This window comes from Pelodiscus sinensis, chromosome 20, assembly GCF_049634645.1.
Source record: "Pelodiscus sinensis isolate JC-2024 chromosome 20, ASM4963464v1, whole genome shotgun sequence".
NCBI lineage: Eukaryota > Metazoa > Chordata > Testudines > Trionychidae > Pelodiscus > Pelodiscus sinensis.
The window spans coordinates 393,186-416,326 of record NC_134730.1 but is presented as its reverse complement, the minus strand read 5'-3'; the positions used below and the strand labels follow the sequence as shown (position 1 = coordinate 416,326).

At 52.1% G+C, this 23,141-nt stretch overlaps 1 protein-coding gene across 16 annotated transcripts in view; it reads right to left on the bottom strand.

Annotated features, from left to right (window-relative positions):
- Positions 1-3,176: 3,176 nt before the first annotated feature.
- Positions 3,177-23,141, bottom strand: part of MAP2K4 (mitogen-activated protein kinase kinase 4) — a 147,034-nt gene continuing 127,069 nt past the window's right edge. For all 16 annotated transcript variants that reach the window (XM_014577690.3, XM_014577691.3, XM_075903434.1 and 13 more), the window contains 4 exons: positions 17,043-17,120; positions 15,757-15,905; positions 13,804-13,849; positions 3,177-6,060 (listed from right to left, as the gene is read on the bottom strand). In XM_014577690.3, coding sequence (XP_014433176.1) covers positions 5,947-6,060; positions 13,804-13,849; positions 15,757-15,905; positions 17,043-17,120 — 387 coding nt within the window. In that variant the 3' untranslated portion in view covers positions 3,177-5,946. The remainder of the gene's footprint in view (positions 6,061-13,803; positions 13,850-15,756; positions 15,906-17,042; positions 17,121-23,141) is intronic.

Sequence of the window (23,141 nt, the reverse complement as noted above, 5' to 3'; positions counted from 1 at the left end):
GGCGGCCAGCTCCTTTGGCACCTCTCATTAATGTGCAGGTAAAAGCCGGTTCTCACTGGTAACTCCAAGCAGCGTGAGACGTTCTGGGCATCTCATGCTACCAGTGTTAAAGCAGCCTCCTAACTTCCATGCGTTGCAAAGGACAATTTTCTAATGCGACAAGTATTGTATCCAGCCCCAGCTCACAAACATGTGAACAGAAGTGGGGGGGGGGAGAATATGATTGTTCTGACTATGACACGTTGAGAGTGATCTGGCTGTTTGTCTATCGCTGCAGTGCTGTCTGCGTCCTGGGTGAAAATGTTCAGTCAGTCTTTGGTGGCGTTTGCAGGCACCTGCAGTCACTTGCTCTAGAAAACCCAGTCACTGCACCCTGTGAACTAGTGTTTCCATAACAATCCCTTCCTCCCACGATCAGATTCACAGGCTGGCTGGCAAAACGTTAGGTAGGAAGGGGCAGCCAAGTGGGGAAAATAATGCAAAACATTTGGGAGGTAGGTGGTGTTAAAGGCCTCAGCCCTGGAGCTGTGAGGAAGCAGAGGCTGCTGTGGAAATATGGTTCCTCTCTCAGCTGTTGGAGTACAAGGGGTAAGTTGGGCCTACTGAGATCTGGAGGGAAATCTAAGGTAAGGTAGGTAACATGTGGGTAGGGCTTTTCTTATTTGAAATCCTTACTGTTTGCTGCTGCTACGAACAAAAACATTATTTTGTTTTCTCAGGCCTGAAGAAAAGAGCAAAAGCTTGTCTCTCTCCCCAAATTCAGCAGGATGTGCCGAGAAACCATGGCCAGTGAACAGGGGTAGTGTAAGCTGGCAACACAACCTTGAAGTCGGCCAGATTGCAGGATTCCATGCTGCAAGCAGCACAGGAGGGGAGCATGTGATGTAGATAGGAGCCCACGGCAGGGCCTTGAGGGGTCAAAGGACAGTTCCCTCTAAAGCCCGACAACTGGCTAAAAACCTACATTTTAAATATAACACGTGGGGAAAGGAGATGCTGAGAAGAATGAAAATAAATTAGCAACTCCGAATGGTAGAAAGTTTCTACTAGAAGCAAACGGACACAAGGAGAAATTTGTAGCCAGCCAAGGGAAATACAAGAGGGAGTCTTTTTAAAGTATATTAAGAACAAAAGGTATCCTAACCGTTGTACTGATCTGTATGCCTGGAACAGTTAATTGTCAATGATGCAGCAAAGGGAGAGATTTCAAGAAATATTTTAGTTCTCTATTTGGGGAAAAAAGCCAAATGGTGCTGTCATATCGTATGGTGATGAAATATTTTCCACTCAAGTTTTAAATGGGCTGGCTGGAGACCTCTCTGGACCATTGATGTTGATTTTCAATAATTCTCAAAATACTGGGAAGATACAGAGGGAGGGAAGAAAGTGTCAATACCAAAAAAGCGTAAATGGCATGAGCCAGAGTAGGCCCGTCAGCCTGACATCAATACTGTACAAACTAATGGGATCAATGGCATGGAACTTGATGCATTAAGAATTAAAGGGGCAATAGAATTAATGCCAATCAAATGGCTTTATTGAAAAGAGAACTTGTCAAACTACCAGATGAGAAAAGAATCATCTTACTGGACTGTCGCTGTAGAGGAAGGCAGCAGACAACCGGGGCAGCATAGGGGGTCATAGCACTCACTGCTGGGGAAGGAGGCTAGGAGAACTGGGAGTTGCCCACACATCCACGGAGGGGTTGAAGATAGACGCTCTCCAGGGGAGAATGAGGTTCATGGTCACCAGAGAGGAGGCGCACGTAGTTCAGAGGGATGTGGAGGAATGGGATGTCACTCAATGACCTGCTCCAGCAGTGCAGCAGAGAACAGGCCATGGAGCAAAGGAGAGGCTGCAACTGAAGAGCCAGGCAAGGGCCAGTGCTACTGGGAAAGCAAACGGGTGACTATGAACCCTCCGAGCCACATGGCTGCCTGCATCCCGCACGCTCCACATGGAGAGGGGCAGATGAACTCCTCAGCCACTGCTGAACCTGCGCCTTTCCGGTGCCACTGACGGATGGGCAGGCATCCACCCCCTCCTGGCACAAGGGGACTTCACTGCACAGGGCCCCTTTCTGCAGCCTGAGGGAGTGCTGGAGGCCAGGGCAGCTGCAGCATGGCTGCTACAATAGCGAGGGTGAATGAGTGAACACGGAAAGCACACCTGCCAGCCCATACAAGGCAGGGCAGGAATCCCTCACTATGGAGGCAGGGAAAAGAGAACGGAGGGAAAGTGCATCTGCTTCTGCACAGGGAGTCCTGGCTGGCAACACAGCACTGGGCAGAGGCCAGCAGTCCTGTACCCAGTGGAAATCACTGGCATGAACCAATGGACCATGTCAATCAGCTGGAACTGAAATGCAGGTAGCGGAGTCCCCCCCCCTCCCCCCAAGTGAGATCAGAAACAGGCCCCTAACAACCTGGCAAGAGGTGAATGGCTGAGATGAGGGTCTCTGGTCACTAGACAAACATGTGGGGTTTGCTAGGCACCCATTGTGGGTAAATGGAAGGAGCAATGAAGCCTGTTTTACATAACAATTGCTGGCAAACGAAGGGCCATCTGAGACAAGAGCCACATGTCAAGACGAATTACTTGGGAAGCCGGGTTCCCTGGGATTGGGCAAACTGAGAGGGAAGCCAGGAGACAGCATGCAGACCCTGAGCAACAAGCAGGGTGCCTGGGCATGGAAGGGTGGAAAGGCAGGTGGGGGATTCCTGCTACTGTATGTACCTACAGCATCCAGGGGAATGGGAACTTACATACGTTCTTTGCACAAGGTTCACCAAAGAAGGGATCTGATTCATATCACCAAGCCCTGCTCCAAACAGAAAGAACCAAGCAAGGCCCCAAATATTGGCTAAAAGCTTGGTCCAAAGGGGCAACAATACTACAGCTCAGTTCTGAGCTGTGGAGTGGGCTGTGGGGCAGCAAAGAGAGACAGCTGCCAGCACACAGCAACTGCCACCATTGCAGGCGAAGGAAGAGCGAGCAGGGGGTCCTCTGGACACTTGGTGTTTATTTGACAACCAATTTAGAACCAAGGACTGCACCCTGTATGGGCCAGTGTCCCAGAGTCTGGCTGGATGCCGAGGATGGCAATTGGATATTTCAACAGCATTTACAGGGTCCTCCCACGGTGTCTCTGACCTTATCAAATAAAAATAACAAGGTCACAGTCGCATCCTAGTTTTATTACAACTGGCCTGCAGGCAAAGGGCAGAGCTATTACAGAGACACTTGGATTCCAGGTGCAGCATATTAAATAGCGGAGGGAGTCAAACCAGAATATAGGAGACAATATTCTGAAGATCTTTGAAGCAGTTTACGTTACCAAGCTCCATGGTACAGACAAGAAGGCAACATCCCTGCACATCAGCGTGATCACTTTTATACATATGTCGATGGTACAAGAGAAATAACCAGCGCTCACAATGTACAGCTCTTACACTATTTTCACAGCTTCTGAACACTATACACCTTTTAAAAAAAATAAAGATACATTGTAATAAATGCGGCACCGTAATAGTTTCCGACACCCTCTGATTAATACACTAGATTTGCCTTTCTGGACAGCTGCTGCCACAGCCCATTTTGAACTTGGCTTTGACACCGGGAATGCAAAGCATCTAATGACCATTTCCTAGAAGCTGCACAGAAATGTGCCGGCCCTGCTGAAGATGGTGGGGTGGGGCAGGGCACGAGGCCACACATGATTGCAGGGGATGGTGCCAGGGCGAACGGGTGGAAAGTTCCTGGCGGGAGGGTGCAAGGAGAAGTGTGTTACCGCGAATGCTTCATGGCTAATGCTTTCAATCGTCTTATCCGACTAACTGAAGGTGCTAAGGAAACGGAGCCATCGCCTAGGAGAATTCGGGTTTGCTTTTGTCAGCATAGACAGGCAAAGCTTTCACCTCCCGCTCCACTGCCGAATTCTGAGCACAGGGCAGAGAGGAGCTTCAGGAAGTGGGAACATAATACACCATGGGCCTGGGCGGGGCTCGGCTCAGAACCCTCCTTTCCGATTGACGGCAGAAGGAGCTGAGGGTATCCAGGGCCCTAGAGAAGCAGCCAACATGCTCAGCAATTGCTCAGGACAGCTAGCATGGGCAAGCCTGGAACAGAGCCATGCCTCATAAAGCCATCACCAAAGAGTCTGGAGAAGTGCTGGGAGTCAAGGGCAATAGTTCAGTCACAGCCCAAAAGGGACGGGGCTCTCTCCTTCCTCAGCTGAACACACGTGGGGGGAATGGGGCTGAGGGCTGGTTTCCAGCTGTCTTCTCATAGTCTAAGTGTTTGGGAGAGCTGCTTGGGAAGTGGGGAAAACGTCCCACAAGAACGCCGGCAACAGGGCAGCTTTGCTCAGTCTCTTTTGAACCCTCCACTTTTGGTTTTCAAATTTTCCAGGAAGTGTTTATAAAAATGGAACATTCTGATTTTGAGAAAACCTCACTAGCTGGCTAGGCCAACCAACTGAAAATCGCAGCATCAAATCTGGGAACTCTCTTCCAGACCCAGTTTGTCATTTATAATCTACCGAAGATTTTGAACGTTTTGAAAACAATCAGAATGTTTGCATGAAATTTTGTCATTTTAAAAAGATCAAATTTCAGCTCAAGTTTAACTGTTGGCCAGAAGAGCACATCTGGATGGATGTACTAGGCGATGCTAAAAAACCATGCTAATTTCCAGGGTATCCAGACTTCCAGCATGCTCTGAGCAACTCAAGTGTAATTCAGATCTGCATACAATAATTAGGACCACTCTGAATCACAGAAGACAAGCTGAACAGAATATACTATTTACAGCAGTGTGCATTGCCACAGCTAAATTGGAGGAGGACAGCTCTGAATCCTAGTCCTGGATAAAGGTGGCTAGAAGGAGAGCCACAGAGATTTGGTCATGTGATGGATAAGGAGGAGAGCCTGGTGGTCTGTGAAAAGGTGATAGATTGTGATTTTGGAACAGGAAAGAAATTATACATATTTCCTGAATAACCACGCCATAGACTAAACCGTGGCATACCAAAATGAGCTGGAGAGGCTATACACTGCACTTTTTGAGTAAGAGCAAAGCCAGCTAGTGAGCACTGTGCAGCTATAAATCAGGTCACAAGCAGGTTAAATTTAATCGAGTAGTTTAATAATTTTTCAGGTCAAAGGTCTTATCTTAGCAGGTAACAATTTACAGGGTGGCTAGTTATAATGAAAAGTGGCTGGCTTGGTAAAAGGGAGAAGAATACATTATGTCTCATCTCTGAATATTTTAATGTTAACCTCTTTCAATGCATCATATTTTTGGTAAAGACATATTCACTATATTTAACATGATCTCTCTTTTACAGGAAGTTCAGCTGAGCACTGTCCCAAAAAATACTTTGAGACTGTAAAGCAACAGAATTTCAGAACAGTAAATCTATTGCACTTTGTGAAGAATAAAATTCTCCTTTGCCTTTCCAACTCTGAGGCGTAAAGATTCTCGTCGGTTATGCAAGTTCTTCTTCCTCCAGGCAAAGTCTCGTTATGTTCAGACAAACAATGCTTACCATTTTAATATTATTACTTGAAACAATAATTGGAAGAGTTTGAGAGAAAAATCTTTCCAGTAGCCGCTGAGAAGTCTCCAAGTTTTGAGTCTAGAAATGATTTTTAGGTGCTATCCAATCACGGTCAACAAATAAATGTTCTTATTTCCACATTTCATGAATATGTCCACAAAAGAGCAAGATGAGGTCTCTCTGTGACCCACACTAACACTGTGTGATCAGGTATAACAGGGATGCACTTTCTATGTGACAATAGTATACAGACAGGATGGAAAGAACACCAATATTATTGCACATGGTGTCTGGGCGAGCATTAAACACACTGCAATAGGTGATGAAAATTCTTTACAGCTTGTTTTCTCTCAGCCCTTTCTCTAGAGTTGGAGGAAGCAGCAGCGTCAATCAACGTACATCGGAGAGCTGGGCGTCGTTGGCATCTGATCCAGGATTTTGCAGACATAGCAGGCCACGTCCACTACACGCTCCTCATACATCAGAATGAAGGGATGTTTCTGGAAGCCAAAAAGGGAACAATAAAGTTAGTTTCACTTTATGACATGAAAGGGAGGCCCCAATAGAAACGGATACATCAGAGGCCTCAGTCAGCGTGGGGCAGGGTTGTCATGTTGTAGGACTACAGATGCAGCCTGTTCTGATGTATTTAAAGGAAGGGAGCGCCACCTTTGAAACCCACAACATAATTAATTGCAATATGTTTCTGGGATGTTGCCAGGAATCAGGAAATCCTGACTCGTAAGCAGTGAAGTGGGAATGACAACAGGAATAATTCTACGGTAGAATCTTGGCGTTCTAAACACCATTCATAACTCTGATCAAAACATTACGGTTCTTTTAAAAGTTTACAACTGAGCAATGACTTAACAAAAGAAAAATGCTGCTTTTAACCATGCCAACTTAAATGAAACGAGCACAGAAACAGTTTCTGTATCTTGTCGATTTTTTAAATTTCTCTATCGTTTTAGCAGTTTACATTGTAATGACTAGTCCTTGTGGCTCCAAATAATTTCAAAATGCTCTACAAAGACCAGTGCTAGTTCCACTTCGCCGATGGGGAAATGGGGGCTCACAACAAGGACGTGACTTGCCCAAAGTCACCCAACAGGCCAGTGGCAGAGCGGGGAACAGAACCCAGATCTCCAGAGTCCCAGCCCTGTGCTCGAGCTGGGAGGCCACACAGGCTACCACGGTGGATAAAAATTGATGATTAAAAAAATATATATATTTTTATTTTTTTTTAAATCATCAATAAAGTACTAAATTTCTCATTTTTAAATGACAATTACAATTCAGTCTCATCACATGCATGCTACCCCTACACTGACCGTCTCAGGAAAAAAGCAGTAATGGCTCCAGTCTGCCCAACCTATTAATCAGCTCTTGCTGCTTGGAAGTTCAGAACTTTCCATTTCTGTTTCTCAGCACACTAACAATGAACATCTGCAAAGACAGGCAAAGGCTGGATGGGATTGTGTTTGTTCTGTGCTTATGCGATGGTGGACTTTGGCCGAGCAGAGCAGAGGAGGAGTTAAGACACTGTTTTAAAGACAGAGACAATAGATAGGAAAGGACAGAGGCAGCATAGATAGGAACAGTGGAGTGGACTGGGAAGAAAAAGGGAAGACACTATTCAGCACAAACACAGCTTCCTCTATTCCCCCACACTTTCTCCACAGAAAAACTGTCCTGGCTTCTGGGTGTGAGGGACCCTATCTGGGAATATCTGAAGGAATTTGTTCCCTGTAAAAGGAAAATGCGCCAAGCGTAAGCAGAGCAAGAAAAAGATGCAGGCCCAGCTGCAAGAATGAAGGCATCATAAGGAAAACTGCTTATTGGGACAAAAGGATGTGGATGAAGCTTTGGATATGGCCGAATGGATTAACTGGTTAGTAACTTAATTCCAAAACCAGGGAGCAGCCCTGTGGCAGCTTAAAGACTAACAGATTTATTTGGGCGTAAGCTTCCGTGGGTAAAAACTCCAGGCTGTTCTTCAAGCCTCTCTCCCTGTCTTTCAGTATAAATGTGATTTGACAAGTAAAATCCCAGCCTGCTTGCTGTGTTGAACGTTGCTAGAAAAAACAGTTAAGCTGAGCTAATCCTTATTTTACAATTGTTTAATGAGTTAACTAGGTTTAGATGCTATCAGCCAAGTACACACATAGCACAGCAAGAGAGATCTTGAGGTGCCAGTTGCCACTGTGTGGCATTTTCTTAGTTTATATCGCATAACACACGCCCCTTATTTTGGAACAGCATGGCCCAGACCAGAATGGTGATGTCTAAAATCTATTCCCTGATAATTCAGCTTTTCCTAGGGAACCCCATTCTGTACTTGTTCTCTCAAAACACAGAAGTGCCATTGAGTTCAATGGGGCTTGCTCCAAAATTAACTTTACGTTCAGTCAGTCTTAGCTTGTTTGGTAACTTGATTTACATAAATCCATCCTGCTGGCTAGATCCAACAGTGCTGCAGGGGGCCAGTGACTAACATTGTGATGGAGATGGAGATGGAGATGGAGATGGAGATGGTCTGTACAGCAACCAGCACTGACTGGGGGCTCCATCCTCAGGGCCTGACCCTCCTGGGCAGAGCACAGAGTGACTGGGATGACAATCCCATGAGAGTGGCAAGGGAGTTCCAGGAGAATGTAGCTAACCACATATAAGTGGGCCAGGGCACCCTCCCCACCTCCAGACAAGCTGCAAGGGATCTTGCCATCCAGAGATGGAGTTTCCTGCAGCCCCACATGCCTTGCTGGGCAGTACTTCAGGACTGGGGGCTCGGCACTGGTCCGGCCAGCTACTGAATCATCTGCAGCCCTTACTGCAGCAATATGAGCTCCTTGGGGGGAGCGAACTACCTGCTCTCCAAGCATCTCATGGAGAAGAGTCACTTGTAGCAACTGTGGTTTGGTCTGCTGGGCACACGTCACCAAATCATGGGGCAGCCATGGAAAGAGGAAAGACGGTTACTTTCCTCGTAACTGCTGTTCTTCAAGTGCTTGCTTACATCCGTTCCGTCTAGGTGTGCGCGCCCCGTGCACAAGTTCCGGAAGCTTTTTGCCCTTAGCAGTACCCGTTGGGCCAGCAAGGGAGCCCCCCGGGAGTGGTGCTGGCATATCCGAGCGCATAGCCCCCTGCTGGCCCGCCACCCCCTCAGTTCCTTCTTGCTGGAGATGCCGATGAAGGTGGAGGTGGGCGGGATCGGAATGGACAGAAGCAACACATCTCGAAGAACAGCAGTTACGAGGCAAGTAACCGTCTTTTCTTCGAGTGCTTGCTTATGCCCATTCCGTCTAAGTGATTCCAAGCAAATGCCTAAGTCCGCCAGGGTGTTGCATGACCCTGGCAGGTAAGTGGCCTGCAAATGAACCTCGTGTGCAATGCACAGATCCCAGAGGGCTAGCGCCTCCTGGCACAGGAGAGAGGAATGAACACCACCGTGACGGTTGATGTAATACATCGCCGTCGTGTTGTCCGTGAGAACGGACACACACTTCTCCCATAGCTGGGGCATAAATGTCCGACAAGCCAGCCGAACTGCCCTCGCTCCCTGACACTGATGTGCAAGGTCCTCTCTGCCCCCGACCACATACCTTGCATACGGAAATCCGCCAGGTTTGTACCCCATCCTGCGTCGGATGCATCAGTCACCAGGTGGACCGTGGGGGAGGGGTGGTGGAACGGGACTCCTTCACATACTTCAGAGTTCCTCAGCCACCAGTTCAGGTCGATAGGATTGCTGGAGGGACTGTCACTACCAGGTCGATATGGTCGCGGGCTGGCCTGTACACTGTCGCCAGCCAGTTCTGGAGAGGCCTGAGGTGGAGCCTGGCGTAGCGCACCACATACGTGCATGCTGCCATGTGACCCAAAAGCCTCATGCAGTTCTGCGCTATGGTCATGGGGGCAGCCTAGAGGCTGCGAAAGATGTCGCCCAGGGACAGGAACCATGGATGTGGGAGGGACGCCCGGCCGCACGTCATATCCAAACATGCCCCCACAAACTCTATCACTTGGGTGGGAGTAAGGGTGGACTTCTCTTCGTTCAGTATGAGCCCCAACCCAAGAACGTTTCCCTGGGTAGGTCGATGTTGGACAAAAGTTGGTCCCTCGACTGGCCCTGATCAGCCAGTCGTCTAGGTAAGGGTAAACGTGCAGCTCTTTCCTTCGAAGGAATGCTACCCACTGCCGCCATGCACTTGGTGAACACCCTGGGCGCTGTGGAGAGGCCAAACGGCAGCACCGCAAACTGGTAATAGTCCTCGCCCACCGTAAACCGAAGGTATTTCCTGTGGTGGGGAACAATCGAGATGTGGAAGCATGAGTCCTTCAAATCAAGGGTGGCGTACCAGTCTCCTAGATCGAGGGAGGGGATGATGGAGGCTAGTGCCACCATCCTGAACTTTGACTTTCTTAAGAAGGCGTTGAGTCCCCTGAGGTCCAGGATGGGCGGAGACCCCCCTTGGATTTTGGGATCAGGAAGTAGTGGGAATAAAAGCCACTTCCCTGGAAGGATGGGGGACCTACTCTAGAGAAAGTAGCATGGAGATCTCCTGCCTGAGCAGGGTCTCGTGAGAGGGGTCCCTGAAGAGGGACAGGGAAGGGGGATGGAGGGCGGGGAAGAAAGGAATGGGATAGAGTATCCCCTCTGTACCGTGTCCAGTACCCAACGGTCCGTGGTGATAGCGCACCAGGCCCGGTAAAAGGGGGATAGCCTCTGGCAGAAGAGTTGATCTATGGGAGCGACTGGAACTCTGTCCTCGGGCGCACCTTCAAAAGCTGGGCCTCAGCTCCTGGGACTTACTGGAGGGTCCAGGGTTCTGGTCAGGGGGACCCTGCAGTCTTCGCCTATTCCCCCTGGCTGTGGGAGCCCTAGACCCCCCTCCTCCTATCAAACCGCGGCCCTTGCTGATAGCCTCTCTGCGGCCTCTGGTTGAGTGGATGCCGCTGCGGGGCCGGACTGTGGATGTCCAGGGATTTTAGGGGGTCCTGGAGTATTCAAGGGTGTGTAGCTTGTCTGTTTGCTCTGAGAACAGCCCGGAGCCCTCCAAGGGGAGGTCCTGTAATGTCACCTGGACCTCCTGCAGTATGCCGGAGATCTGGACCACGAGCACCTGTGCATAACAATGCCCGTGGCCGTGGCCCCAACTGCCGAGTCTGCGGCATCCAGGTCAGCCTGCAGAGCTGTTTGCCTGCAGTGCTTCCTTCCTCCATAAAGGCGGCAAACTCCTACTGGGAAGCTTGGGGCAGCTGGTCCTTGAATTTGTTCACCGCCACCCAAGAACTGAACGTGTACCGGCTGAGCATCGCTTGCTGGTTTGTGATCCTCTGCTGTAGGCCCACCGTAGCATGCGCCTTGCACCCCAGCAGGTCCAACTTCTTTGGCTCCTTACTCTTCGGAGTAGGGCTCCACTGCCCCTGCCTCTCCCTCTGGTAAGCTGCCTGGACCACTGCTGAACCCGGTGGTGGATGCGCGAAGAGATGCTCGTGCCTCTCAACCCCTTTTTGTGTCGGGGCAATGGAGGCTGGTGTCTACCATAAGGTCTTGGTTATCTTTGCCATCGTTTTATTCAGAGGGAGGGCGATCTTAGCCAGGGCGTCAGCCATAAGAATGTCCACCATTGGGTCCTCCCCATCCTTAACCTCCTCTGCCTGTATCCCCAGGTTCTGAGGAGGTCCTGATGGCCTCGCATGTCCATCGTAGGCATGCCCGGAGATGGATCTGCTAAGGCCTCTTCCAGTGATGAGGATGAGGACTCCAGCAGCTGGGGTTGAACCATAACCGTGGCGGCAGGCTCAGTCCTGGGGCCAGGGCTCTGGGCAGGGCCTGCTGGAAGGGGCTGACGGGATGGTTCAGCCGATTCACCTCTCGACCCTGGGGGGCTGGCTCTAGTCTCTGAGCCTGAGTCTCTGGTGAGCGGGGTAGCCGAGGGGGCAGACCTATGGCTAGAGCGCACCGAGGACACCACAGAGCCTGGTCTCGACAGGTCATGGCCTTGTGCCTGATGATAGGCCCATAGTGTCCAGAAAAGCCACTGCATAGGCGGGGGGGCCATGTCTGGACCATGGGTGGGCTGCGATGCCCCAAGCGGTGCCGAGACGAGGACCGGTGACCCGACCTAGAGCGGTGCGCTGACTTACGGGACGAGAGAGACCCTAGATGCAGCCGACCGTCGAGAGGAGGCTGACGAGGCCAGAGACTCCGCTTAGGACTGTGAAGAGTATTCTGATGCTGACCACAGCGATGCAGAAGACCCTTGTTCCCCCTGAGCCGCATGGTGAGCCATGGCAGACGGTTTCCCTCTGTGGGGTACAGGTGGTACCGGCAGGGGCGGCATGGCGTGGGACTCTAGTACCGGAGTGTGCGGTGCTGCCAGAAGCGGTGCCGACTCTGTGGGGAGAGGCGCCCTCCTCCATGGTGTCTCCTGCACCGGGGGCGGCGGTGCCAGCGATGCTGAGCCTGGCTCTTGCCTGGGCAGTGCCGGGGCCGGCTTAGGCACGTGGGTCTCCGGCGTGGATGGCCTCTGGACCTCCTCCAGGGATAGGTTCTGGCCCCCTTGGGCTCCCGATGCTACTGGGCTCCTCCCTTGAAGCACCGGCTCCCGGGGGCAGGTGCTCCGGTACAGCTTCCACGGAGACCTTTCACTTCGCGCCCGTTTACTAGTCGATGGCACCAGCGATTGAGATCGGTGCCTTGGTGCCGGGAAGGTGCAGTGTGCCTTGGAGCCCCCTCTGTCTCTCTAGTTGAGGCCGGTGCGCTGCCGGCTCTGGTGGGGGGCTGAAGTGCCAACTCCATTAACAGGAGCTTAAGCCTGGAGTCTCCCTCTGTCTGCAGATCTCGCAGGCGTTAGTTCAATGGCCCTCACCCAGGCATTTCAAACAATCTTTGTGCGGATTCCGCGGGGCCTGGGTTCGGAGCTCTGTAGACATGCCCTCCTCACCTAGGGAAGCCGGAAACTACTATCAACACTATCTAATCACTATCTAACAAAGAGCAACTGCTAACTACTCCTAAGGAGAAACTATTTACATAAGAAAGCGAAGGGCGCACTTGCTAAGGCAAGCAGAGCGTTCCAGCCACTGTCAGGGTGGAAAGAAGGAACTGAGGGGGTGGCGGGCCAGCAGGAGGCTATGCACTCGGATATGCCAGCGCCACCCCAGGGGGCTCCCCTGCTGGCCCAACGGGTACTGCTAAGGGCAAAAAGCTTCTGGAACACGTACACGGGGTGCGCACACCTAGGCGGAATGGACATAAGCAAGCACTCGAAGAACAGCAGGTTCCCCCACATGAATGGAGCTGTGGGGCAGACAAGACTTTATCTAGCACCACTTTCCTTGGGGCTCCATGAACAGTCCATGCAGCAGAGCCCGAGGGCTGCAGAATAGCGGCCTCTCGGGGCTAGCGTCTGTCTCCAAGCCTGCAGAGCTGACACACCGAGGACCACAGCCAGGCTGGTGTCTGGGGGCACATGCCTATTTGCACCTGTGCACAGCGCAGTGGTACTCCGCCTGAACGAGCGTTGTTAACTGAGTTGCTATAATATGGCAATTTGCAGAGCTGAGACACCACTAACCGGAAAAGGGGTGCTGGTTTGCTTCTAACACTTCTATTGCTTGTTACACACCTGGCTACACTTCATGGCAAATGCTGATTTCTGCCTGGAAACTGAGGAGACGTTTACACAAGTTTTACTGAACAAAAGCTTCACCTCTCCAGCTGCTCTTTATGCATCAGTCTGCAACGAACCCGGAAGGCAGGCTGGCGAGTAGACTGTGGCTGCAGAGCCACTAGGGGGCGCACAAGACCATCCCCAGGGGCCCGGAGCTCGGCACAGGGATGCATCCCGGTTCTGAGCCCCTCAGGTTTAGAACATGAGGCCCGCTGGATGCAGGGGCCGCTCACTGACTTCAATTACAGCCGGTCACAATCAGGCATGTTTAAACAGCGAATGAGCCACGCTCCTTCAAGGCAAAGCCCTCGCTCTGGCAGTGCCCAGGACGCAGGGGGTCCTGGGCAGACACGTCGCGGGAAGCCATCTTGTGCTTCCCACGCGAGAGGAGGAAATTCCCGTACTGGAGAGAAGCTGTAAGCCCAGCGAAGGAAAACGGTATTTAAGGAGTGCAGAACCCCGCTGTTTTCATTCCGAGAACCCAGCACTTGCCAACCTAAACATTCAACCCTGATTCCGCAAGCTCCCGCCCCCCAGCCCGCCCACTCAAGCAGTTCGACTCACCAGAAGCTCTTTATACTTTGGCCTTTTGGACTCGTCCTTCGTAAGGCTACAAAAGATCAGAGAGGGGTTAGGAGGAGGCAGATCTGTAGCCACATTCCACAGAGGTTGAACACTGGCTGCATGGGACAGAGGACTGAGCCCACTGCATGACCTGGCTACTAGCTACACAACACAGGCAGCCCCACTTACCACCAGCCTGTTGTCCAGAGACCAACAATTTGGCTCTTGGAACAGGCCCTGATACTACACACTCTACATGAAACGTCTCCTTTCCACGGCATGTCAGTGCTGCCCGACTGACCCAGCAGGGACACGCACTGCAAGAGACAGCCCTGCCCAAGGCTTGGGGCCAGGAGAACAGCCACCCTGAGCATCTTAGCTAATGGACCATGAAGGTACATCTCCTGTGCCCCTGCCCCACCCTCCTGGTACCCCAGTCACACAGACTATGGCTGGCCCACAGCAGCCTCCCTCCAACACAGGGCAGGAGGAAGTACCCACCCTGCTCCCACCCCGTACACCTTCCGCCACAGTCACTGGGAGCCGTGGGGCTTATGGGTTCAAATGGCTCCTGATACTGCCTGCCAGGCTGGCAGAAGGGGGGTAGAGAGGGAGCCAAGGGGCACAGGGGCAGATCCTCTAATGCCACCCTGGCTCGCTTCCCCCATGCCCCACATCCCAGCCTGCTGGTACCCAAGAGACACTGCACAGCTGGGCTGCACGCTGCACAAGGGGTGCTACTAGCCACACTGCTTGGGTACCTTTTAGCGCCAGGCCCCGCATCCCAAGTCCATGCTCAGCTGTTGGTTTCGAAGCGCAGAGCACTCCCCCAGAGGAGCTGGGCAGGCCAGCCAGGGTGCCATTCTTAACCCACATGCCCAGGGGGCTGAGATGCCCCTGAGCCCTTAGGGTTGCTGGGAGGGGCTGCAACCAAGCCCCAGGTGCACATACCCAGTGTCCAGCCGTGTCGTGCTGGGAGCCTCGGGCCCCCTGGCCGAGTGGGTCTGAGAGCACAGACGAACAGGTGCAGGCATGCCAGCGACCAGCAGGTGGCAGCACGATCCTCAGCAAAGCAATTCCCATAGCAGGGCCTGCGGGGCTCCCCGGGGACTGTCCACACTAGTCTGCTGGGCCACAGTCAACAGACTGTTCGCAGGCTGCTGTGGATCCTCCCCACTCCAGTGGCACAGCCAGGATGGGCAATGATGGGGCCAGCCTGCCACGGGGAAGGGAGGAATCCACTGATCTGCGTGACCTGCTCTGCCTGTGGGGTGCTTCTGCTGGGGGGAAATTGGGGGCTTGCCCTGAAATGCCCCTCTAGGGTCCAGATGTGGGAGCTTGCCCTCTTCAGCTAGTGTGCCCAGCGCTGAGCAGGGGCAGGTCTTGCAGAGGGGCTTGCCCCATTCCAGCCACCCAGTGCTCCCGGCAGGCAGAAGGGTCAGGGTGCAGGGCTAGCTGCAGTGCTCCAGCCACATAGTAGGATCTGGGGGTCACAAGCCCCCAACTCTGTACACCGGATGAATGGAGCAGGGCTAGCCCCTAACCCTGTTCTCCAGGCCTGGCTAGAGCACTGGGCGGAGAGGGCAAAGCCCCGTGTCCAGGCGAAAGCAGAGCCAGGACTGGGGGAGGGGACCTAGATCCTCTGCCGGACAGACCGGCAGACAGACTGACTGGCCTGGGTCTCTACCCTTTCACAGGGACAGGCTGGCATGTGTCTTATCCCACCTTCCTAAAAGGCGCTATGCAGATCTCTCCCCACGTCTTTTCATCCCTGCCTCTGGGAAGAAACAGGTATGGGGCACCCCTTGTTTGCCTTCGGTCAAATTTTGTAGCCCTAAAATACTCCATGTAAGTTAAATTAATGTGCAAAAATGCTGAGAGCTTGATTTCAGCCGGCTGCAAAACATCCACGTGACTCCTCTGTTCCACACCTTTAAAGCGGGAAACACTTACCACAAGTTGACAAAGTTGATAAAACTGGGCGAGAATTCTCTTTCCTCTGAGTTATTCAACTGTGGTGGGTCTCCTTTTACTACTTGTGTCAGCTGATCAAATACACTGTTCCATTTGGGGTAGGGGAACCGCCCCGTGGCCAGTTCATACTGCAAAGAGACAGCAAGAACACAGGCTGGGTTAATAAAACACAAAGGGTCCTGCAAGCTGGGTAGGAAAATATCCCCCCAGATGCCCAAGGAACACTCAGGATGGGAGTGGGAAGCTAGTTCTCCAGCTACGCTGACATAAACCCCCATTTCTTAGTGTCCTACAGGCAGTTGGCAGCATGGACATTTTACCCTGGCAGAGCAAGAGAATGAGCATTTCAGACTGTGGGGAGGAAGACAGCATCTTAGTAGTAGGGATGGAAGCAATTAGTCGACTAGTCGCTCCCCCCCTTGCTGCACGGGTGGGGGGAGCAGGAGCTGGTGCAGTTGCGAGCCAGGAAGCAGCTAACAGGCTCTTAATACATTTAAAAGGCACAGCTGCAGCAGGGTTAGTTCCCAGGCTGGGAGCTAACCCCACTGCAGCTCCCCCGTTTACTGACTAGTCAATGGAAAATCCATCAACTAGTCGATTATTTGAGTATACTACATTTAACATCCCTAATTAGTAGTGGCTCATTCTGCACTTGGGGTAAGCAAATTCTGGCTGCTTCTTACTAGTTACTCCCCATGTCGCCAGCTCCACCCCCTGTGAATAAAGTACTGCTCTCCGAAGGCATGGATACAGCCACTGAAGGAATGCGGCACCAGAGGGGGACCAGTGGGTGGGATGAAGAACTGGCTGAAACTTGCTGAGTAATAAAGGTCCACCCAAAGTCAGGGCTGCTCCGGGAGTTATTTAGGCAGACCCGAGGCCACAAAGGGAAACCAGCATTCAAGAGCCACGCCCGTCCTAGTGCTCCCTCTGTCTGTATGATGCAAGTTGCTATTCCCATCCCACAGCTGAGTGCACCTGTAAGGATTCAGGGAAGCCATCATCAGAACAGCGAGCTAATCAGTTCTCTAGCCTGTAGCAGGTGTCTATTTCCACCTTGGACTGGAAAGGGGCCTGTCCCCCCGACCCTGCCCACAGCAGAAGTGGACTGGAACTGGCGCCTCACACACAAGGGCAGGGCAGCTCAGAGCACTGTGTGTTTGCTTTGGAAAGCTGGCCAGCACTATCACTGTCTACAGGCGAGCCCATAACATGCCCCAAAGGAAAGACCTGTCCACAGGACACTGGCCAGAGCACTCACATACCAACGTAATTCCCAAGCTCCAGACATCTGAGCGGACGTCATAGCCTTGTCGGGATGCACTGGGGTCTATTCTCTCAGGCTGAAACAGAAACGCCACAGGTAAGCAGTGTGCAGCACAGGAAGGAGCGAGTGAAACGTAATGAGTAACGCAGCTCAGTACCCAGAAACAAGCCCCCTGTGCCTCAGCAGAACTCACTGCGGCAGACATCCAGCCCCCCGGAAGAGCACGGCCCTCACAGGTGCACTGAGGACTAAACACCAAGCTGACCTGCCAAGGAAACATGATGGAGCTTGCTCGCTTTGCTCTGACGTGACCACTCGAGGTTTCGTCACCTCAGAAATTCTCCGGCTAGCAAGTCTGGCCTTGCTGGTGTTCCTCGAAAGACCCTCGGAGCTGAAATGAGCCCTGGCCAGCCTTGGATGGGGAGGCCAAAGCACCCTGAGCACAATGTGTGTGTTGGGCAGTGAGTTAAATGGATGTTAACAAAAAGCCAAACCACACAAAGGGTCTTATACTGTCTAACTAAAACCTGGGGCTACCGGTGCCCCAGACTCCGGGTCAGGTGCTTGGGAGATCAGGGTGCTAGAAGTGCTGCTGGCCTCCCAAACCTGGTGCTCCAGGGAAGTGAGGTGTCTCAGTTGGGGACCACGTCAGTGAAGGCTGCCGGGGGGGGGGGGGGGAGGGGTGCTTCTCACTTGTATGGCCTTCAACTGATTTTTCTGTGAGTAAATGGCCCCGACCCAAAAAAGGTTCCCTACCCTGCCATAAATAAAGACAATGTTGAAACCTTTTGTGTTGGACATAAATTAATGTTTTATTTTATTTCAAATAAAATTTGGTAAACTAACATGAGAAAGTTAAAGTGCTTAATCTGTTTAATAATTGTGATTAATATTTCTTTCCTACTGGTTAAATTAAACCATCCTCCCTAGCACTAGCAAAATGGCTCAGGCGTAATTATGTAATTAATAGCAAGTTTCCATTAGCAATTGGTGGTCTGCAGAAAGATTTGCATTTGAGTAACGATGGGCTATGAACTAAAAAGTCTGAGAACCATTGCTACAGAGAAAGCCAATATCTGTTGGATACGGAGCACGTGCATCGGACTTTTGAAGGAATTAGCAGGTGGTTTAGGGAAAAATACTGGGAGTTGGAAGGGCTCATAGATATGAAACGAGGATGGAATTTTAGGTAAGAATTTGAGGTGGGTGCAGAGGGTGACCTTGTCCTTAAAAAACATGGGGGGACTAGGCTTAGGTCCCACAGGATCACAAGTGGTCTCACATCAGCATGGAGGATTTGGAGACCCTAGAGAAATTGTTTTGTGGTGGGATGGGTAAAAATGGAGACGTTACCCACCTCCTGATGGAGTGCTGTGATTGCTGCTCGATGAACCCAGAGAACAAAGGGGAGGCCCAACTGTCTGGAGTGTGAGGGGACAGTCCAGTACCAGTGGGAGTGGTGCTTTCACTGCATCTCCTTTGAGGTGCACCACATCGTGAACCGCCTCCTTTTACGAGTATAGGAGGAGCAGTGGAAGGCTTTTTGCTATGGAGGAGGACATGTTGCACCTGTTCTGAATTGTCTTGTTCTGCAGGCTGTGAGCTGGAGCCCTGGGAGATCTGGGTAATGTAGCTGGCCCGGTTCCTGAGTTAGGATTCAATTCAATACTATCAATTTAGGACTGAATAAGAATCTTAACTGGTTAACACATTACAAAGACTATCCACATTTCCACATCAACTGCTATGAATGACCACTTCCTCTCTTGACTTGATTAGCCTCATTTACACAAGTACCCTCTTTCTTTTGTTGTCCTTATAGATACCCTGATGTGATGGGGCAGGGCTGCCCTGCACTCCCACCCGGAAAGGGGAGATGGTGGCACGGCCGGGGATGTGGAGCGCAAGCCTCAGCACCGAGAACACAGCGCATGTGTCAGGAACCGAGCAGGCGCCTCAGTGTGATGTCAGCGGCTGGCGACAGGGCGAGGGTGTCACCACACCCTCCCCGAGAGTGGACGATGGCCTGGGGAGGGGGGGCGGGAGTAGGAGAAAGCGAGGGGGAGGCAACAGTGCCCACTCCGGCAAGCCACGCAGTGGGGGGGGGGGATGCTGGCATGGGGGATGGAGCCAATAAGGGGCTGAGGATAAAAGAGGGAGAAGGAAAGGAGAGCGGAGGATGAGACCTGTCGGGTAGACAGGTGAACAAGCATCAGCAGGAGGCCAGCCGGGAGGAAGTGACCTCGGGTAGGGCTGAGTGGACGCCCAAGGGTTGGTGCATTTACCCCCCACCAACCGAGATGGGGAGGATTCTCCGTCCTTGGGGCCCTGGGTCGGGACCTGGAGAGAGGGCGGGCCCAGGTCCCCCTCCCGCAGCCGGGGAGCTGAGCCGACCGTGTTTCACACAGCAGTGCAAAGCAATCGGGGGAGGTCACCCAGGTCGCGCCAGGTGGGCGTGAATAAACGCGTAATTACTAAAAACTGTGCCGAGGGCTATGTGGTATTTATGCGAACGGTCACACTTGGTGGAGAATGTGGGCAGTGATCTAAAGGTGTAAAGTAGGGAACTGAAAAGGAATTTAAAAAAAAACAAGAAAAGAAAAAAAAAACCCAGAGGATTTGTTTTTTGTTGGGACTTCTTCTCTGTCTAAGGATTCATCATGGAGATGAACAAGCTACTGGAATGGCTCTCTGAAAGCCAGCAGCAACAGCAGCATCATCAAACCCAGCTGGTATAACAGCTTGCCGCACAATATCAAGAACAACAGAGGCAGCTGCTCCGCGAACTGTCTGACCTGACGACAGCCGGAGGAAGGTCTGGCCCAGGCCTCCTAAGGGAAGGTGAGGAGGAGGGTGGGGCTGGATCCCAACTACCCATATGTCTGGCCAAAATGGGACTGGAGGATGAGCTGGAGGCGTTCTTAGTAACGTTTGAGCGGGTGGCTCTGGCGGCCAAATAGCTGGAAGAGCACTGGGCCACACTCCTCACACCCAATTTATCAGGCGAAGCACAGTTGGCATATCGTAGCCTATCCACATGAGATGCCCTCCACTACTCTAAAGTGAAAGAGGTGATACTCGATCAACTGGGAGTCACCCAAGGCCTATAGACAGCGCTTCTGCCAGGAGAAGTATGCTTCTGGGAAAAGACTGAGGGTGGTGGCCCAAAGATTGAGAGAGGTGGCAATGGCTGGAGCCCGATCAAAAATTGGGGGCTCAGGTCACCGAAACAGTAGTGTTGGAGCAGTTTTTGAAGATCCTTCCAGCTGAAGGACAAAGATGGGCCTGGTGCCACCAGCCTACCACACTATCAGAAGCAGTGACATTAATGGAGGACTATCTAGTGGCAGAGGGAGTACTAAAAGGGGACCAAGGAGGCCACCAAAGTCCTATTGCCCAAGCCAAAAGGGCTGAGACCAGGAGGACCGAGGGGGGAACCGGAGACGGTACCGAGTGGAAGACCAATCCGAACAGATAAAAGGAAGCTAGAGTCTGTGTGGCCCAGACCTCCAACCGGGAGCGAGGAGGAAAGACCCCACGCCCAGGAAAAAAGGGAAAGGAACCCCAAGAAAGGAACCCCACTACGAGGTATGTGTTTCCAGTGTGGGCAGGAGGGACACTACCAGTGGGATTGCCCCCGATGGACTGCACATTCGGGAACCTGCTAGTACACTCGGCCGAAGTGAGGGTTGGAGAAGGGACGAAGATAATGATACCCGTAAAAGTAAGGGGAATAGCAGTGAATGTGATGGTGGATATGGGCTGCGGGCAGACCATTGTCCGGGCAGACTTAGCAAAGGGAGATGACGCTAAGGGCAGCCCTGTGTGGATGCGCTGCATACACGGGCAGGGGCGAGTCTATCCCATGGCATGGGTCTGGCTGGATGATGGGTGCGTCGCCCAACAATGAAAGGTCATATTGGCCCCATCTCTGATTTACCCAGTCCTTCTGGGAAGAGATTGGCCGGGACTGGGAGCCGCCCTTGAGGTCTGGGGCAAGCGGGCCAAGAACCCCGAGGCGGCGTCGGAGACCAACCCTTGCAGCACCAGGAGAGGTGGAGAAAAGTGGGCCAGCAGGGGACTCCAGCAACAACCCGGTACCTAGAGGATCAGATCCAATTGATGGGATTCGAAATTTGGAAGTCGATGAGGGCGATTTTGTTCAACTGCAGCAAGAGGACCCAACACTACAAAGGGCCTGGGAGAAAATGAGAACCCGAAGGCGCCCCAGCCAGTTGGCCCCTACTTTGAAGTATGGAATGACCGCTTCTATTGGGTGGTGGACACAGTGGGGGAACAGGAAGGAATGCAGCAGTTAGTGGTGCCCATTCAATATACATGGAGGGTACTAGCCCTGGCCCACTCCAACCCGTGGGAAGGGCACCTGGGTCAGGAAAAGACTCAACAACGTGTGGTACAGCATTTCTTTTGGACGGGAATTTATAGGGAAATCTGAAAATACTGTTGATCTTGCCCCGAGTGTCAGCGAATGAACCCAGCAAGAGTACCGAAAGCCCCCTTAATAGCCTTCCCCATAGTCGGGGTACTCTTCAAACGAGTGGCATTAGACTGGTGGGGCCTCTAGAGAGGTCTAGCAGGGGCCACCAGTACATTCTGGTAGTTATAGACTATGCCACCTGTTACCCCGAGGAAGTACCTCTGCAAAAGGCTCCGGCCTTAGTGATAGCAGAGGAATTGGTAAAGATCTTTTCAAGGGTAGGGTTACTGCAAGAAATCTTGACAGACCAAGGGACCAATGTAACCTTGCGGGTAATGAAGGAGTTATGCCGAATGCTAAAGATTAAGACGCTCCGGACCTCCATATATCATCCCCAAACGGATGGGTTGGTGGAAAGATTCTATCCAACACTAAAGGCTATGCTATGGAGATTAGTAGGGGATCACCTGCAAGAATGGGACAGACTGTTGCCAGCCCTCATTTGCCATTAGGGAGGTACCACAGTCCTCAGTTGGATTCTCCCCGTTTGAATTGTTATACGGACGACAGCCTCGGGAGATCCCAGACATAGTAAAAGAGGGCCGGGAGGAGCAGGAGACACGAGGGCAGGGGACAGCTCAGTACCTCTTGCAGTTATGAGGAAAGTTACAAAAAGTCAGGCAGTTGGTGGCAACCAACATAAAGGGAACCCAGGAGAGGCAAAAGCAGTGGTCCAGAGGCGGGTGTTCCAACCAGGAGACCGGGTTCTTCTACTGCTGCCCTCACAAGAATGTAAACTCATGGTGAGATGGCAAGGCCTGTTCGAAGTGCGATGGAGGGTCAGGGAGGTGGACTACGAGATACAACTCTCAGGGAGACGGAGGGATCCGCAAGTATACCATGTTAATGTCTTAAAAAGGGGGAACCTGCAGGAGCGCCTCCTCATAGGTCCCCGGCCCCCCGAGCCAGAGTGGGGCATGTGGAGTGGAGAGCTCACCCGAGAAGCTCCAGCCCAGGTGGAGGAAGAGTTGAATCCCGGACAACAAGGAGAGGTGCAGGAGCGGTTACCAAGATTCGCACACTTTCTCACTAAGTGACTGGGGAAAACGACACTCGCACAACACGAGATTTCTACAGAACCTGGTAGGAAGGTACACGACCTGGTGCAGCCCGAACCGTGGAAAATGTGGGAGGTGGTCCGAGAGGAGCTCCAGGCAATGAAGCAATGGGGGGTGAGGGGGTACTGACAAGTCATATAGTGGCTGGCAGAGTTCTATCGTACTGGTACCTAAGACCGACGGGACCATGAGATTCTGAATTGATTTTAGGAAAGTGAATGCAATATTCCTGCAGAGCCTGGCTCCCCAGCGCACAAAGAGAAGCCACTTCTCCTGGAAGAAGGAGCTGGAGGGTTTCAAACAGCTGAAGTTTCCAGCAGGCCCTCGAGAAGGAGGAAGTGTACAGGAAATGCCATATAAGTCTGAGATCCAGCATCAGGCTGTTTCTTCCTCTGGGTCCTTTGTGCTTGGGATAGGATGGGGCAATAGGGGTCTGTCCCCACAGCTGGGCTCTGGGGGTAGGGGTTGTAGGCATCTGGGTCAGGGATGTCCCACAACTAGGTTCTGTGGAGTGGGTACATACATAAGAACATAACATAAG